This window comes from Drosophila yakuba, chromosome 2L (assembly GCF_016746365.2).
Source record: "Drosophila yakuba strain Tai18E2 chromosome 2L, Prin_Dyak_Tai18E2_2.1, whole genome shotgun sequence".
NCBI classification, from domain to species: domain Eukaryota; kingdom Metazoa; phylum Arthropoda; class Insecta; order Diptera; family Drosophilidae; genus Drosophila; species Drosophila yakuba.
The window spans coordinates 6,212,435-6,227,349 of record NC_052527.2 but is presented as its reverse complement, the minus strand read 5'-3'; the positions used below and the strand labels follow the sequence as shown (position 1 = coordinate 6,227,349).

At 43.6% G+C, this 14,915-nt stretch overlaps 2 protein-coding genes across 3 annotated transcripts; one reads left to right on the top strand and one right to left on the bottom strand.

Moving 5' to 3' along the window:
• Window positions 1-674: 674 nt before the first annotated feature.
• LOC6527032 (uncharacterized protein KIAA0513) lies at window positions 675-5,055 on the top strand. Of its 2 annotated transcripts, none has more exons than XM_015197716.2 (7): window positions 675-1,623; window positions 2,761-2,824; window positions 2,880-2,993; window positions 3,048-4,350; window positions 4,465-4,559; window positions 4,616-4,693; window positions 4,759-5,055. In XM_015197716.2, the coding sequence occupies exons 1-6, from the start codon at window positions 1,429-1,431 to the stop codon at window positions 4,690-4,692; spliced, it is 1,848 nt and encodes a 615-aa protein (XP_015053202.1). In that variant the 5' UTR covers window positions 675-1,428; the 3' UTR covers window position 4,693; window positions 4,759-5,055. The 2 variants fall into 2 exon arrangements, with proteins under 2 accessions (XP_015053202.1, XP_002088126.1); XM_002088090.4 differs by having other exon boundaries at window positions 4,756-5,055.
• A 464-nt stretch (window positions 5,056-5,519) lies between these two features.
• LOC6527031 (sodium/potassium-transporting ATPase subunit beta-1) lies at window positions 5,520-14,160 on the bottom strand. Its single transcript, XM_002088089.4, has 4 exons — window positions 13,578-14,160; window positions 6,998-7,255; window positions 6,671-6,930; window positions 5,520-6,606 (listed from the first exon to the last, which is right to left on the bottom strand). The coding sequence occupies exons 1-4, from the start codon at window positions 13,708-13,710 to the stop codon at window positions 6,328-6,330; spliced, it is 930 nt and encodes a 309-aa protein (XP_002088125.1). The 5' UTR covers window positions 13,711-14,160; the 3' UTR covers window positions 5,520-6,327.
• Window positions 14,161-14,915: the final 755 nt, after the last annotated feature.

Here is a 14,915-nt window from a genome sequence, read left to right as displayed (position 1 = left end):
CCGGCCAGCCTTGAACAAATTCTGCACATTTAATGCGAACAACAAAGAGGCGCACATCTATTACTTTCGGATCGAACAAATGGTATCAGCAATAAAAGTATCGCCATGGGCCACCTGCTGCCTGCCGGAGGTGCAAATCGAGGGGCAATTGCGATGGATGGCAGTAATGGGAATTATGGAATTAAAGCCTCCGTGGGTGGGTCCATTTTCGATTTTCGAGCTGGCTGCTCTAAAAATAAATGCAATGCATAATAAATTGGCTGCGACAGAGTCAAAGTTCGACAATTGCTGACACGCACATTTTCGTTGAGGGGGGTCCATCTGCCCCACCTCCCCCGCCCCACCCCAAAAAGGAGGACCGCCCACGCAGTGACCTTGCCTCGTTTGACGCAAGCCGTTGTTTTCAGGATCAGCTGACTGCCAGCTGTATGTAAACAAGTTAAAACGCCGGGTTCTCTCCTTCGGCCACTTCAAAGCACTGCGAAAAGCTTTCCCATGTGTGCGAGTGTAAAAATCGCGCGCGATTTTCCGACCGAGGAGCTTTTACCCGCGGAAAATCCTATGCGCAGTGGCATGTAGATATTATGTAGATTTCCCTACAATCGATAACAGCTGCGAACGCAAAGCCCGTCAAATGTTAACGAAACCTGCGTTTTGGCCAGCATTTTCCGGCTGCATTCGCGCAATGTTCGCTGCAGGCAATGGACGCGAGTGAAAAAGTCATAGGAAAATATTTACCGTTAGCCTGCCGCCGCCATCGTATTGCGTGTACAAAAGGGGCGTGTGCGTGCGCCAGTGTGTGTGTGTGTGTGTGTGCGTGCGTGTGAGCTGGTGAGCGTGTAGTTGTGGGCCAGGGGAATTGAGAAAGTACTAGTATACAAGTAGTAGCCCAGTTGGGCGCTCAAGCAGTACGTGCAAAATACTAAGCGATAAAGAAGTGCCTTTATAATTTACCGATTATCCTGACATTACTTTGGTCCGAAATATATATAGTATTCCAAAGCCTGCGATCCCAGTCAGGTATACATATATGTATACGTATATATAAACCTAAAGAAGCTGCAAGTGTTTGCTTAACAAAAACAAACAGTTGCATAAATTGGCAGTTGCCCAAGAGCCCAACATCATATAAACAAAGGAAATAAGTCCTAAAAGGCGACGAATTTAAAGTAGAAGTATAGAAGCCAGAATTTTCGCCTGCAAGGCACATGAAGTGCGCCAAAAATTCTGCAGTGCAAAGTTCACCTTCACCCAGTGTGTATGACATGCAGGCGTATGGAAAATCGATACCAGAAGCATCAGCAGTTGCAACGCTCTACGACCGCTCCTACTTAGCCACACCGCACTGCATCATCGGGCAGCAGGTCCTTTGAGCTCCAGCGCACATCGTACTTCCAGTGGATTCGGCGGTGCAGGAACCCCGACGACATGGTGGATGCCAAGCCACAGCCACCCACTCCGGGCGCAATGCCTGGCACAGGAACACCGCCGGCCGGATTCGCCGGCGAGCGATCGAAGATCAAGTTATTCATGGAACGGACGCCCAGCATCGGTGCCCTCAAGTCCAAGTTCCTCACCGTGCTGGGCAACAGCAACGAGCTGCTCAACGGAATATCGAACAAGGTACGACTACAAGTAGCGATGACAGCGTGAGTGGCGTGACTAGGGTCATAGGTCACATAATTTAACTTACACTTACTTTAATTTAACTTACAAATAATTGAAGCTGGAATATATGTAATATGTACATACTAGTTTTTATGAGTTAGAAAAGGGGTCTCTTCGGCATTAAGGAGTTATTATATTATAGAATACCCTCGTGACTAGTTTCTATGTAATTGAATATTGACCTTGTTTGTCTTAATTCTTTCTGTTTGGGAAATGTACCACTATTTAGGATCACTTAGGAACACTTTGTTTAAGTAACATGCTACTTGCTTATTTGTGTATATTACATATCTTATGATAGATCTATTTTATGGACTCACGCCTGGCAGTGGGTCACGCACACCTCTAGGGCTCAGTTGGGGCAGCCTTGGTAATGAACGCGACAAGAGGTGCTTGGTGGAGGTGCAGGGAGGGGGAACGGGGAGGAGCGGATTGTGTGTGGGTTCTGTCTATGCTGCAAAGCAAAAGCAGAAGCAACTGACACTTTGACGCTTTTGTTGTTGCTTGTTGTGTTTGTTCTTGCTATTTCCGCTTTGCTGCTGCACTCGGTTGACCTTCAGTGGGTGGCCCCCATCCCCCCGAATCCCAGTCTGCGCTTGGGGCATGTGCCGGCTGTGGATGGGGCAGGAATTGCCAAATGGGGGGTACATTCTCTGCTGCTCCGTTTGTACTTGACTTTCTCTCGCTTTGGGCTAGGCAGCCTCGTCCTTGATTCAAATTAATTATGTTTGCAGCAGCCTAGAAGATGGAAGGAGTGCAGCCTTCGATATTTCTTAAGCGTTTTTGCCTTGGATTATCAATCATTCAGAGCGATGGGTTAAGTAATCACTGCAGCTTTTCAAAATGATTTTAATTTTAATATGCCTCTAATGGTTGGCTCGACCCACTTGTTGAAGTTTCAAAGCTACAAGGTCATGACAAGCAATAATTCACTTACTTTGCATAGAAACCTTTTTAAAATACTTCCTGCAGCTATAAGTCAAAACAATGACCCAGTTGGGCGCAAAATACATACATCTCTAGAGCACAATTAGTACACCACATATGATTGATTTTCTTTTGAAATGCGCCTTCTACTATGTCTACTTGCAGCTGACCCTGAGCAGCAGTTCCAGCGATTCTGATTACTGCGATGACGACGAAGATATACCGAAGTGTGAGTACTACACGGTACTAAATATTTGTGTATACAATACGATTTTACTCCACAGTTGATGAGAGCATCGATTACACCAAGATCGACTTCGAAGGACGACGTGTGAAGGCGCGTCGAGCTCACGAGGAGATCATCTCAGGACGATATCGGCAGCCCAATTTGGCGCCACGTAAGTAGTTACACAACCACATCATCTGAGTTCTATATGCTAACTCATTTGTAGGGCCACGCTTGGAGCCATCACGTGGGCGGCACGCGGCCAGCAAACTGGGTGGTCCACTTCGCTCCAGCTCGGGCTCCTCGAGCAGCTCCAGCAGCAGCGACGACAGCAGCTCCATATCCCTGCCCGAGCACATGGCCAATCGATCCCACGACGTGAGCAGCACCACTCGCTCGGATTCCATAGAGTCGCGTCACTCCGGCGGTTATGAGAGGGCCAGGGCCATTGCAGGTGCCCGTCGCAGCGAGATGGACATGCAGAGGGATGTGCAGAGGATTGGTGAGGTGGGCGACACCCTGCCGCCGCACATAGATGTGCAGCCGCCGACGGAGGCAGGAGTGGCAGGAGTGGCAGCCGGAGGACGGCAGCAGTGGGCCGGCGGTAGCAACTCGATGCGCTTGCCGTCGCGCAGTCGCGCCTCCAACAGCAGCACTCTGACCAGCCTGCGCGATGAGCCGGATCAGCTGTTGGCCAGCCCCAGCATGGAGTCCACCGACTGGCGGCACTTCATCCGCTCGGAGTCGCAGAACTCCGTGCCCTCGTGGGCTTCTTCCATCAGCCTGGATTGCCGGGCGGGCGAGGAGCCGGTCAAGGAGTTTATGAAGCACTTTACCGCTCTGCTGTTTGGCGGATCACCGGGAGCCGTTGATCTGGAGCTGAAGTCGGAGTTTGGCGTGTTGCTGCGCCTGGAGATCGGTCGACTGTGGTTCACCCGCTTCCTTACCGAGCAGCGCCACAAGTCCAAGCGGCTGGACTCGCTGACGTTCGGCGGTCTGGCCCAGTACTTCGCCTTGGCCCTGTTCGAGTGCAGCGAGTGCGAGGATTATGGGCCGGCTGCGGTACTGATGAACCTGTGTTTCCTCTTCTACCATGAGGTCGAGGTGCCCGGCTGCGATCCCTATCGCGAGTACCTCTTCTCCTCGCTGCGCCAACAGCCCATCTGGCAGCAGGCGCGCTACTGGAACGCCATCTTCCACGACGCCATGCAGGCTGAACGGGAGCACCGTGGTCAGAGTCAGATGCGGCGCCAGATGCGTCGCCAGCAGAAGCAACAGCAGCGGCAGGCAGCCGGCGCAGCAGGATCAGGAACGGGAACGGGAACGGCAGATGCGCCTGCTTCCAAGTCGCAGCGTAAACAGGGCGGCGACTCCTCCTCCAGCTCCTCGCATCAGGCGGCACCATCGGCCACTCCGGCGGCTCCAGTCTCCACTGGCTCCGTGCCAGCCAACCGGAGGCCCAGCAAGACCAGTCTCACCCAGGCGCATTCGGTCAGGGACCAGGAGGATATTGCATTTCGGCAGCTTGGGTGAGTTGTACCTGGTTTTCGGACAAGGTTCCATTATGGCAGAAGTGTTTTTTAAAGTCTGAAGAGTTGTAAAATATTTTAATTAATTGTAAAAAAAATCACATTTATTCACAGGGCATTGACGTGCAATATGCACTCATTGGGAACCTCCCAGGAATTGTGCCTTGACTTCCTGAAAAAGAACGTGGTGGCCCACAACCTATCCAAGGGTAATAGCAACTAACGTAAATTAATTAGTTTGCTAATGGAATTGTATTTTATCCAGATAAAGCCAAACTTATCAGAGACAATATATACCGAATGTACCATGAGACGCAACTTTGGGGAGCTCGACACGCCTGAGGTGATTGAAAAGCTGCCATTTAGTAATAAATGTTTTAACTCTATTTTGAATATCTTTCACAGCAGTAACAATTGTAAAAGTACCTAACAAAATCGAGTTTCAATCTTCGTCTCAACCAATGCTAAACTTTTGTCTTAAGTCAGCCGACAACTCCAAACTAATCCTAACTAAAGTAGCAGATCAATGAAGTTTTATCTGAAATCTGGTGTTTTTACTCGCGTTGTTGTAACCGTAAAGATATTAATGCGATAGTCATTCTTGTAACTGGGTTTGTAAGCTCCATTTGCAATTGCTTGTAATTTGTACACCTATGAAATCAAATATGAATTGTGGTCAATAAAATGGGATTTTTAGAGAGGTCATCGTTAAATTTTCATCATAGCTAAACAAATTGGAATCGCATATCAAAAATAAGTTTTGAATCAAAGCCAGTTACAAGAACATCAGTACTGCGAAAGATAAGACGGCACTTAAACCAATACTGTATGTGTATCCATAAATTGTGATAATAATATTTTGTGATTACTTTATATAGACCTAAATATTATGCAATTATGCAGTGCATATAGTTAAAATATCGCAGTTTAAATTGTTACAAATCAAGATCAATAACTATGCTATAACTATGTTTATAACGAAAGAGATAATATTTCATAATTGTTTAATACATTCAAATTAATAAAAGTCTAACGAAATTCAAAAGAATTCAATTCTTGATTTTCTAAGTAGTTTTTCTTTTTCTCTCTCGCCTAAAAGCAGGTCATTGTTTTTTCACTGTAAAATAAAATGGATATATTATATTTAGTTAATGAAAACACAATTTGGGTTCTTATATTCTCTGTTCTTTATTAAAATGATAAAACGCAAAAACATTATTCGCTTAACTTTGTTTTATTTGTTTGCGTGAATGAAATATGTTTAAAATAAATAAAAATTTTGATTTGTTAGTCGCATAAATGACTGGAATTATTAGTTACTGCGGTTGTTGCTTTAAAAATTGCACTACTTAGAGGTTCTTGAATACTTTCCAGTTCAAAACAAAATAATCGACATTCAGCTTAGATCAAAATGTTTCCTTTTCCATGATTGGCATACGTTTAACAATTATAATTTATTTAGTTACTTCTTTGTACAAATTGAACAAGCCTAGGCGATTTGCGGGAAACAAAAGAATTTTCGGGCATGTTTCAACATTTATAAATTAAAACTAAATACAACTGACAGAAAATAATGATCGTAATTACAAGAATTCATAATGAAATAATATGATAAATATTAATAATAATAACTGATAGCAATAGACAAGCTAAAAGCTATAACAACAATTGCGTCTGTACGATTTGAACTTTAATTTCAAGATTTTCGACATTCTATTTTTATTTTAGGCCAGATGTTCAGAGTTCAATTGACGGTCGGATCATTCCCTGCGTATAAATATATACAATACACTTGAAAACCTAAGGTCGCTAGCTCATTCCATATATATGTATATCTATATCTGCATATGTGTATATCTCTTTTAGTTAGGTAGGTGGTAGTTGGTCTCCGACGCGGTTGCCATATCCTCGCCCAGAATACGGCTAGTATTTGTTGCTGCGATCACAAGTTGGCGACATGATTCCCATTCGCCGCACTTAGTCCAGGAGGATCTGGAAGGTCACTGAGCCCTGGCGATCGCGGGTACTGCCGCTGTAATTAATGTTCTTGGCCCAGGCGCGGCACTCCACGTCCAGCATTTGACCATTGGGCGGCGAGTTGAACTGCACGGCCACCAGGGGACTCAGGTAGCCGGGTTGGTTCAGGAACGGGTAATAGTAGCTTGGGAACCCTTGGCTGGGGAAGTAGCGGATGTTCTGGAAGTGCTCCTTGTCCTTGCCCAAGTGACCGTTGCAGCTCACCCAGACTTGCTGCCGCTGGAGTACAGAAAGGCATTACTTGAGTAAAAATTGAGGTACAACAAATATGCATACTACTTACCTCCTCCTTTTTCGTCTCATTGATCACCTTCCTGAGATCGTCTGGCATGCCCTTCTCCTCCGCATCGTACACATCCGGTATCCAGCCAAAGATCTTATTCAGCTTCAGGAATATGCAGGGCTGGTTCGTCTTGTAGCCGTAGTTATTGGCCTTCGAGCAGCCGCCAAACAGATCCGTGTTCACCACACACACGTCCGTGCGATCGAGGACCTGACCATAGCCGCAGTGCTTCATATCCCGTCCCTCGGTGTGGTTGTATTCTGCAAAGTGAAAAGTTTCATATTAAATAGATCTCTCCTCCATTCCACTAAATTGAAATTAGCTTACCCCGCAGGAAGTCATCAATCAGCTCGATCCAGTAATCGCTCTCGGCCGGCTTCTTGCCATCGAAGGCGATCACGGATCCTCGCTCCGTTTGCTCGCTCAGGGGACGGAATCCCAGGCCGGGATTGGTGCCTATCAGCGAGTCGTGCAGCTTCCACTTGGGTTCCGTGTCGCTGATGGTGGACAGAAGGCCCTGCATGCAAATGGTGAAGAGGGCTGCCAAAACGATGTAGAAGATTGTGTAGAACAGCAGAAGCTGACCTGAGGGAAAACAGAAGAAATTTATGAGATGACATCCATAAAATGACTTAATTAACAATCAAGAAGAAATTTATGAGATTACATCAATAAAATGACTTAATTAGCAATCAAGTATTGTTTCAAAACTAGGCACACTTTCAGTTCTTTGGAAATGCTATTCAACTTATATTATAATTATAGAAAGATATTTCGAGTACTAATTTCACCCTATGCAATTAAGTTTTGATGGTTTCCCTTATTTGCAAAAGTGGGGCCATACTGGGCTTTGCGGAACCGGATGAGTGGAGGATCAGGAAAAGAAAATGGGAATGGAAATGAGAGATTGGGGACAGGGCTTATGCAATCTAAACGGGTACGCAGATAATCGAACGCTTACCGCGGGTGCAGTATAGTAAATACGACCAGAAACAATAAACAGAGCGCCGGCGTTTTTTTCAGTATTTCAATGTCATTAACATTGACGACTCAGCTAGAATTCAGTGGGCTATTCGCCACTTCCATGCGGCCACAGTGGACACAGAGCACCGGACATCGGGAGTCCGACTGGGCCAAGCCCAAGCCCAGTTCCAAAGCAATTGCATAAATGAGCGCCAACATCGACAAACCGAAAATGACAGCGAAAACGAAACAAACGAACGAATGAACGATTCGCTGTCAGTCCGTCCACTGGAGCTCAAATTTCCAAACAAATTAATCGTATGAATGAATATCGAATACAATGCACGGACGCCAGGGTACAGTAGGTGACAAAGGCATGGGGAAATTACGCGATACGGGGTGGACATTGACCAGTTGGCACCCAGCTATCGATGGGCCTTGGCGAGGTCTTTTCAAAAGAACCAGCCAAGAGGTCGATTAAAAACTACTTTGGTCAGTAAATCACAATTGCGTTCCTTCATATTTGAGTGCACAGTAATTACAGTTCAAAATCGATAGTATTTCCTCATGATTCGTTTTAACTATCATTGCAGATAAATACTTAAAAATATATCAAGTAAACTACGATATGTTTTAGACTGCATGTTAAACTATTTGCCGTGAAATATAACCTTTTATTTTATGCCAAACAAAATTTCAAAAGAACCACAAATATTCGGTCTTGACCAGTTCCACTATTCCATGATAGAAGATATCAATTGGTAATCCATGGCATTGGCCAGCGCTTGGTAACGACTTTTCCATATTTGAGTTTTTAGTTGCTCATCAAAATTTCAGAGTGCGCCAAATGGCCAAATGGCTGCTTGTTGCCAAGTCCAAATGGGAAATAATTGCGTTCAAGTACAAGGAAATGAGTTTGGCAATGACCACAGCGAACTCAGTCACAGACAAATACTGCGGCAGACAGTCGCTCTCTGGTGGTGTGACGCCTGTCGTCCACCAACCCACCGAACTACCAAACCACCGAGCCAACTAGCCACTGCCCCATGGCCAATCCCAACCGCCGCCTGGCAAGGTGGCTCGACCAGACCACCAGTACTTAATGTGTAAGGAATTGTGGTCTACACGCTTTCGGTTACATGACGGCAGAGTCCCCAAACATTCTTATGTCTTCGGTCTCGAATGAGGGACCGTCATTGCCTTTCCCACCGAAATCGATAAGTTTACTCCACTTGAATGGCCACTAGTACAGAAATATAAAAAATATATACTGTATGGAAGCCACTTCACATGTCTATTGCATGGTGGGCAGAACTATATATGCAGTGAATGTATTTGAAATCATGAATATATTTATTACATTAGTTCATTTTTCACTCCCCGGGGGGCGTTATTGCATTAGAGGCTACATCGTTAAATCATGGTTACTCGTAATTTACTTTTTATTACCAAGTAAAAACTTGATGGCATATATGACAAATGATGATGACACCATGACATAAACATATTATAAAACATGGAACTTTCTATGTACTATATGTTACCAAACCAGAATTTTCTCGATACTCTCCAATCGACTTAGTTTCGAATATAACTGATAAACCGAAAGCAAACTTGAGACCAGGAGCTATACTGTCTGTATAAGAGGTTATGAGGTGTTTAACCCAGAAGTATTCTTAAACCGAAGGACATGCCACTTCTCCTTGCTCGAAACTTACTCAACTTTTATATAAAAGTCAAACAAGATGTCGGCGGGAGGTATCAAGTTTATTCATAACAGCAAATGCGACGCATAAAGTGGAACTTTACTTATATGACCTGGCACCCATACCCACACTCGGACATTGTGCAATCGCTTTTGGGGGCGGATAGCTGCAACTCGGGGACCAGGCTTCCATAAACACCGTGGACAATCACAGAGTGGACGAGGGCCACGCTTATCCTTGTCCGTTCGTCCGTCCGCCAAGGCGGTAAACAAACTCAAAGGACTCGTGACCCATATAAAATCGCCACACCCGCCCGTGCCACGAACATCCCCATTCCCATCCGCAACCAAAACACCAACCCCAACCCCAACCCCAAACCCATTTCCATCCCCAGGAAACCCAACCCAAAAGTTCTAAAAACGCTAGTCGGTTTGCATGACCAACGATTGATAACCTCGCTGCGTTGTAGGCGACATCCAAGTGTAACCACCAAGGCCAGCGGAACTTAATAATTTAGTTACGTGCTGGAGGCACATATGGCCAGAATCCAGGACACCTCCAGGCACAAGCTCTAAAAACCACTCGTCGAGTGGCTTAATTTGCACACTTGACCAGCAAGTCGTCCAGTTGTGGGAAAGCGGTTAATGGTCTGCACATGTGCAGCCACAACTCAATTATGTAATGAGTTTGCGACAATTTGATTCCGCAAATGTGCCACGATCATGAATAGAAAATACATTTGTAACCATATCCCGTTTATACAGGTGTCGAATAGCTTTAGCCGAAGAGAAGGATAGACGTTCTTTACCTTGAAAATCTTCAAAGGCAGTAGTTCTTCCTTTCAAATACAATTTAATCAACAAAAATATTCAACAAGTAATGGTAATTTTTACAAAAAAATTCAAATATTTATATTTCATTTCTACACCCCATCTTCACCCAATTATTTTTTGTGTATTGGGAAGCAACAGTTATGACGCCACCGTGCCGCCAGAGCCAGCCAAGAAAGGAAAACAAAACGAAGCGGAATAAGACGAAGATGCAACTTGTTGGCGTCTGTCACCATCCACCCCGAATCGCATCCACCAGATTGAGTGGGTCACGTCACCCCCATTACCATTACCATCTCCGTCTCCATCCCCATCTCCACCTCCATCCCCATCGCCATGCCCACTGCCAGTTTCAACTCCTGTCCCGTTTTGTCCTCATTGGCAATAAGCCGTCTCCGTGGCGCCGCTTTATTTGTTGCTGTTCGCCGCACCCTTTGTCCATGCGTCACCACCACACACACCACACACATACTAACACTATTACTAGCACCAGCACACCCAGGATCCTTGGCCATCTTTCTTTTCGCCGCCTGTGTGCTTGGGGCCTATAGCATACTTTGCGGCATTTTAAGTGAATTAATTTCAGATGTTAACCAGGGGAAGCCCCGATGGCCCCGCCCACGGCAAACATTGCAAGCGTTTAGTTTGCTGATTATTTTTTGGCCTAAATGCGGGCGTGTTTTTGCTTTTTATTTGGCTTTGGCCAGGTTGTAAATTGCCGAATTACTCAGAATGAGCAACAAGAAATAGAGCAACCAAAGAGGTTTGGGTTCGTTTCTGTTTGAGTATTTCGCTAAATTGTAAAAATCGTATATTTAATGTTTACATTCGCCTTTTAACAAGATGATTGTGAAAACGAATCGGTAAATATTTATTCTAAATCAAACAAATTCGAAATATGAAAGTGAATTGCTTGAAAAGCCAAGTAATACCAAAAAAAAATTGAAAAAGAAATGAAAGAAATTCAGAATAGTCTTTTCTAAAAAGAAAAGAAAAGAAATCGGGAGTAGCCTTTTCTAATTCTATAGTATGTGATCGAAAAAGAAATAGCATCTATACTGACGACTGAAAAACTAATTTAATTCTAAATTAGCTTAAGCAAATTAGGCTCGTTTCCTGCGCTTTAATTGAATTGTGTATTTTATCGCAGACTTGTCGCTATCGTGACAATTAGTTAGCAGCATGTCAATGTAATCAGACTGGGGGGCGTGGCGGGGGCGATTAATGGGGAAATCGGATGTAGCCGGCCAAATGCGGTTCTAGCCGGTTTGAGCCCGATTTCAGAAACTGGCTAGGGCAGTGATTTACCTGCCTTTCCTGCCACTTTGCGGTTGCATCGATCTGATATCCGCCACGGTGATTTCAGTACAAAAAATCAACTGAATAAAAAATCAGACTAAATTAAGCAGACAAAAATCAATTTTTTGGTTGCTAAAGCATATTTATGTGATACGTATTACATAATAGTTATAATATAATTATGTTAACAACTATCTTCATGATAGCAGGTGAGATATTCTACTGTTTGAACAGCCAAATGCGCTGTAGAGAAATAAAATGTGTAGCAAGGCGAAAGCATTTCGAAAACCAAAAAAGTAATCATAAACCCACTGAACCGGTTCTCTGAGAAGGTTCATCCGCACCTAAATAAAAATACAACCGGCACGAACCTAAACAAGTTCTCATTGCGTTAATTAATGGAAAGCAAAGCCTAGCCAACCGTCCAATGCTTCGCCTTCATTTGAAATCGGAATTAATCGGATGGCGATCGTAAAGCAAATTCAGCATTTTCAACCTGTGTTTTCTCCGTTTAGAATTCTGCCACACTGCTTCACATTGTTTATGGGGTCGTTGCCATTTAATTTTCCCACTAATGTCCTGCACACGACTGCAATTACCGGGCATTAGACAGTGAAAAACCAAAGGACATGCACCACGAGCTGTGCCTAATGATACGAATTAGCTGAACACTTTATCCACTCTATATTCAGTTGAGCAAATAGTTTTATTTTTAATAGACATGCCGCCATATGTTGGCAGTGCCAGGTGTGTCAATAGTTCTTAAGTTCTTTACCGATTGTCCTGAGAATTAGTATATGCATATAACATGTTGGAATTAGCATAAAAAGTTATTAGAGCTTTTCGGGGAACACCTTTGGCACTGAGGTAAATAAATTATACATCAATTTAAACATTGCGATAAACTTGAAGCGAACTTGGCCAACTTAATTAAAAGCAAACAAATGACGTCAAGGGAACTTTTCAGCGAGCTACCGATAAGCGAAGTGCCCAGAAAATAGCTGAACACTATTTAAAATTGGTCGTGTTTCAGCAGTTTGTTCTAAGATCGGCATATTTTTTAAAAATATATATGATATCGTGAGAGCGTAAAATCACACAACGCCTCTCCGTGTGAAACCTTGAATTTGTTTACAGAACCCATTATAAGAAGGCAAATATTATAGGCGATAAAAGCGAAGTGCTCTTTACCCACAACCTCGTTCCCTGTCCCCCACGTTTTCCCCAATTTCCAACCTTCTGAACGTGGATCCGTGTCCATTTTCGAAAGTAGAGAATTTGCATTGACGTTGAAATATGCTAGCCTAATTAAAAAAAGGCAATTGAAAAATTTCGTAGCTAACAATTCAGTGTGCAGCTTAATAAACATATGGTTAATGCTTGATTCTAAAACTTTCCAGATTCTTTTTACTTAGCCTCTATCATGTTGCCAAGGATTGCTCAAGGTGATTATAATTCTTAATAATACTTTTATGGCTGCTTTTAGAAATCCCACTTCATCTGACTGTCTCGTAATGAGTTTATCTATTTTATGGCGTTGACTAAACATTTTCGAAATCTCCGTAGCCGCTTCTCTACCTCATCCCACTTCCCACATTATGACTCGCCAAATCGACTGATAAGCCACACGCTGCCCATATATGTATAGTTTCCATTACCATATGACGGACAAGTGTCTGGTTATATACAATAAACAATCGCATTTTTGTTTCTATGTGGAGAGCGAGCGTGGAGTGGATGCAGATATCTCATTAGAGGGGCTTGCACAGAGCTCTTTGGTGCAGATTAGTGCGCATAAGTCGCTTTTCTCCATAGAAATTTGGGAACTAGCTGTATAACTATAACTATAGCTTTATAACTATTCTATATACTTTGTAGTAAAACAATTTCTACAATGTTGATTCACTCATAACGTGAATACTTTTGAAAGTATGCATTTCAAAACCATAAACCGTAACTAAAACCTTCAAAATGAATTTTTGTTATTTTTCTCATATCCTTTTGATAAAACTTAGTTCTAAAACTTTAATGTCTGAATGAACTTGAATGTTCATTTTGACGTTTTCTAGAGATTTTTGATGTTATTCAATAGAGCTCAGGAGAACTTACTCCAGTTTTTGCCGGTGCGTCCGAAGAAGGTGCCATCCTGGGGATCGTAGATCATTTGCGAGAAGGTTTGCTTCTTCGCTGGCTGCGGGAATTCGAATTCGCCTTTGGCGCCCTTTCCGTTATTCTTTGACATTTCGCCGCTGTTCTTTCGCACTTGTTTACGGTTAGCTAGCTTTTCAGTATTCAATTCGATTCGATTCGAAAATTTGGTTTATATTTTTCGTTGATGACGTGGACGGGCGCGAAGGCTACGAAAACTGATTTATGTATACGTTGTGCTGTGTATATGCGATGATTCAGCAGACTCGAAACTGAATTCTCATTTATTTTCGCACTCGCAGCACTCTTGAATATTTTTGAAAAAACGTGTAATTATGCAATTATTTGCGCCTCGACTGTTCAAATGGTCTTAAAGTTAAAAAAAATGAGTTAGAACCGATTTTAGACCGCTAAAGCAGACGTTATTAGAAGCACACACAAACGGACTGGGAGCCACGAGAAGTTGTTGCCAACTCTTGGTTTCCCTGCTTCCTGCGAATGGCGATGCGTGCTGCGTGTTGCGCTCTCGGCGAAAGATCACCAACTAACCGAACGCAGTCCCAAGTTCCCCAGCAAGTCGGAAACTCAGCGCCAGTGTTCTTCGCCCCTCAACACTCACACAGACACACCACGCGCCTCACTCTTTCTCTCTCATTCCTGCGTTCTCGCAACAAAGCTTCAAGATAAGAGTGATGGAGCACTGAGAGAAACGGGGTGTAATTTCGGTAAAATGTATTAAAAAAAACCAAAACCAAAAAAATTAACTCTGAAAAAATTTAGAAAAACTTTCAATTTTTAACTTTTAATATTCCAGACATTCTAAAAATGCATTGGTTTCTCTTTATTTGTTGATATGAGTAATAACTTAGAACATATACGGTTGCAAGCGATTCCTAGAGAATATTACTCATCCGCAATGTTGGCTAACGTCTTTGTTTACACTCTCAGATGTTATCTGCTTGACCGAAATGTGCCCCAGCAAAGACTTCCGTTTTCTTGCAGTGTGAAGTCGACAGCTGTTGAGCGTATTCGACACTTTGCCAAGCAACATGAAAAAGGCCAAAGCAAAAGCGCTGGGCCAGGGGGAGGTTATGTGGCTAAGGTGTGTGTGTGTGTGAGAGCTTGGGGTTTCGTTTGTGTTTTACCTTAATGTTCTCTCTATCTCGCTCCATCTCCTTCGCTGGCTACGCAAATAGAATAAATGATTGAGTGCAGACAGCGGCCAGACAACAACACACCCGAGGGCAGTTGCTTGGGCAATGCAATTCGTTTCCAGTGCAGCTAAGTGTATTGCATTCA

What these genes read in the sequence shown, in the direction of transcription:
- LOC6527032 (XM_015197716.2), top strand. Translation starts at nt 1,429, where the DNA reads ATGGTGGATGCCAAGCCACAGCCACCCACTCCGGGCGCAATGCCTGGC. An exon ending in CGACGAAGATATACCGAAGT is followed by an intron (nt 2,825 to 2,879) that starts GTGAGTACTACA and finishes TTTACTCCACAG; the next exon opens with TTGATGAGAGCATCGATTAC. An exon ending in GGCCCACAACCTATCCAAGG is followed by an intron (nt 4,560 to 4,615) that starts GTAATAGCAACT and finishes TATTTTATCCAG; the next exon opens with ATAAAGCCAAACTTATCAGA.
- LOC6527031 (XM_002088089.4), bottom strand. Translation starts at nt 13,710, where the DNA reads ATGTCAAAGAATAACGGAAAGGGCGCCAAAGGCGAATTCGAATTCCCG. An exon ending in GATTGATGACTTCCTGCGGG is followed by an intron (nt 6,931 to 6,997) that starts GTAAGCTAATTT and finishes TTCACTTTGCAG; the next exon opens with AATACAACCACACCGAGGGA. An exon ending in ATGAGACGAAAAAGGAGGAG is followed by an intron (nt 6,607 to 6,670) that starts GTAAGTAGTATG and finishes TCTGTACTCCAG; the next exon opens with CGGCAGCAAGTCTGGGTGAG.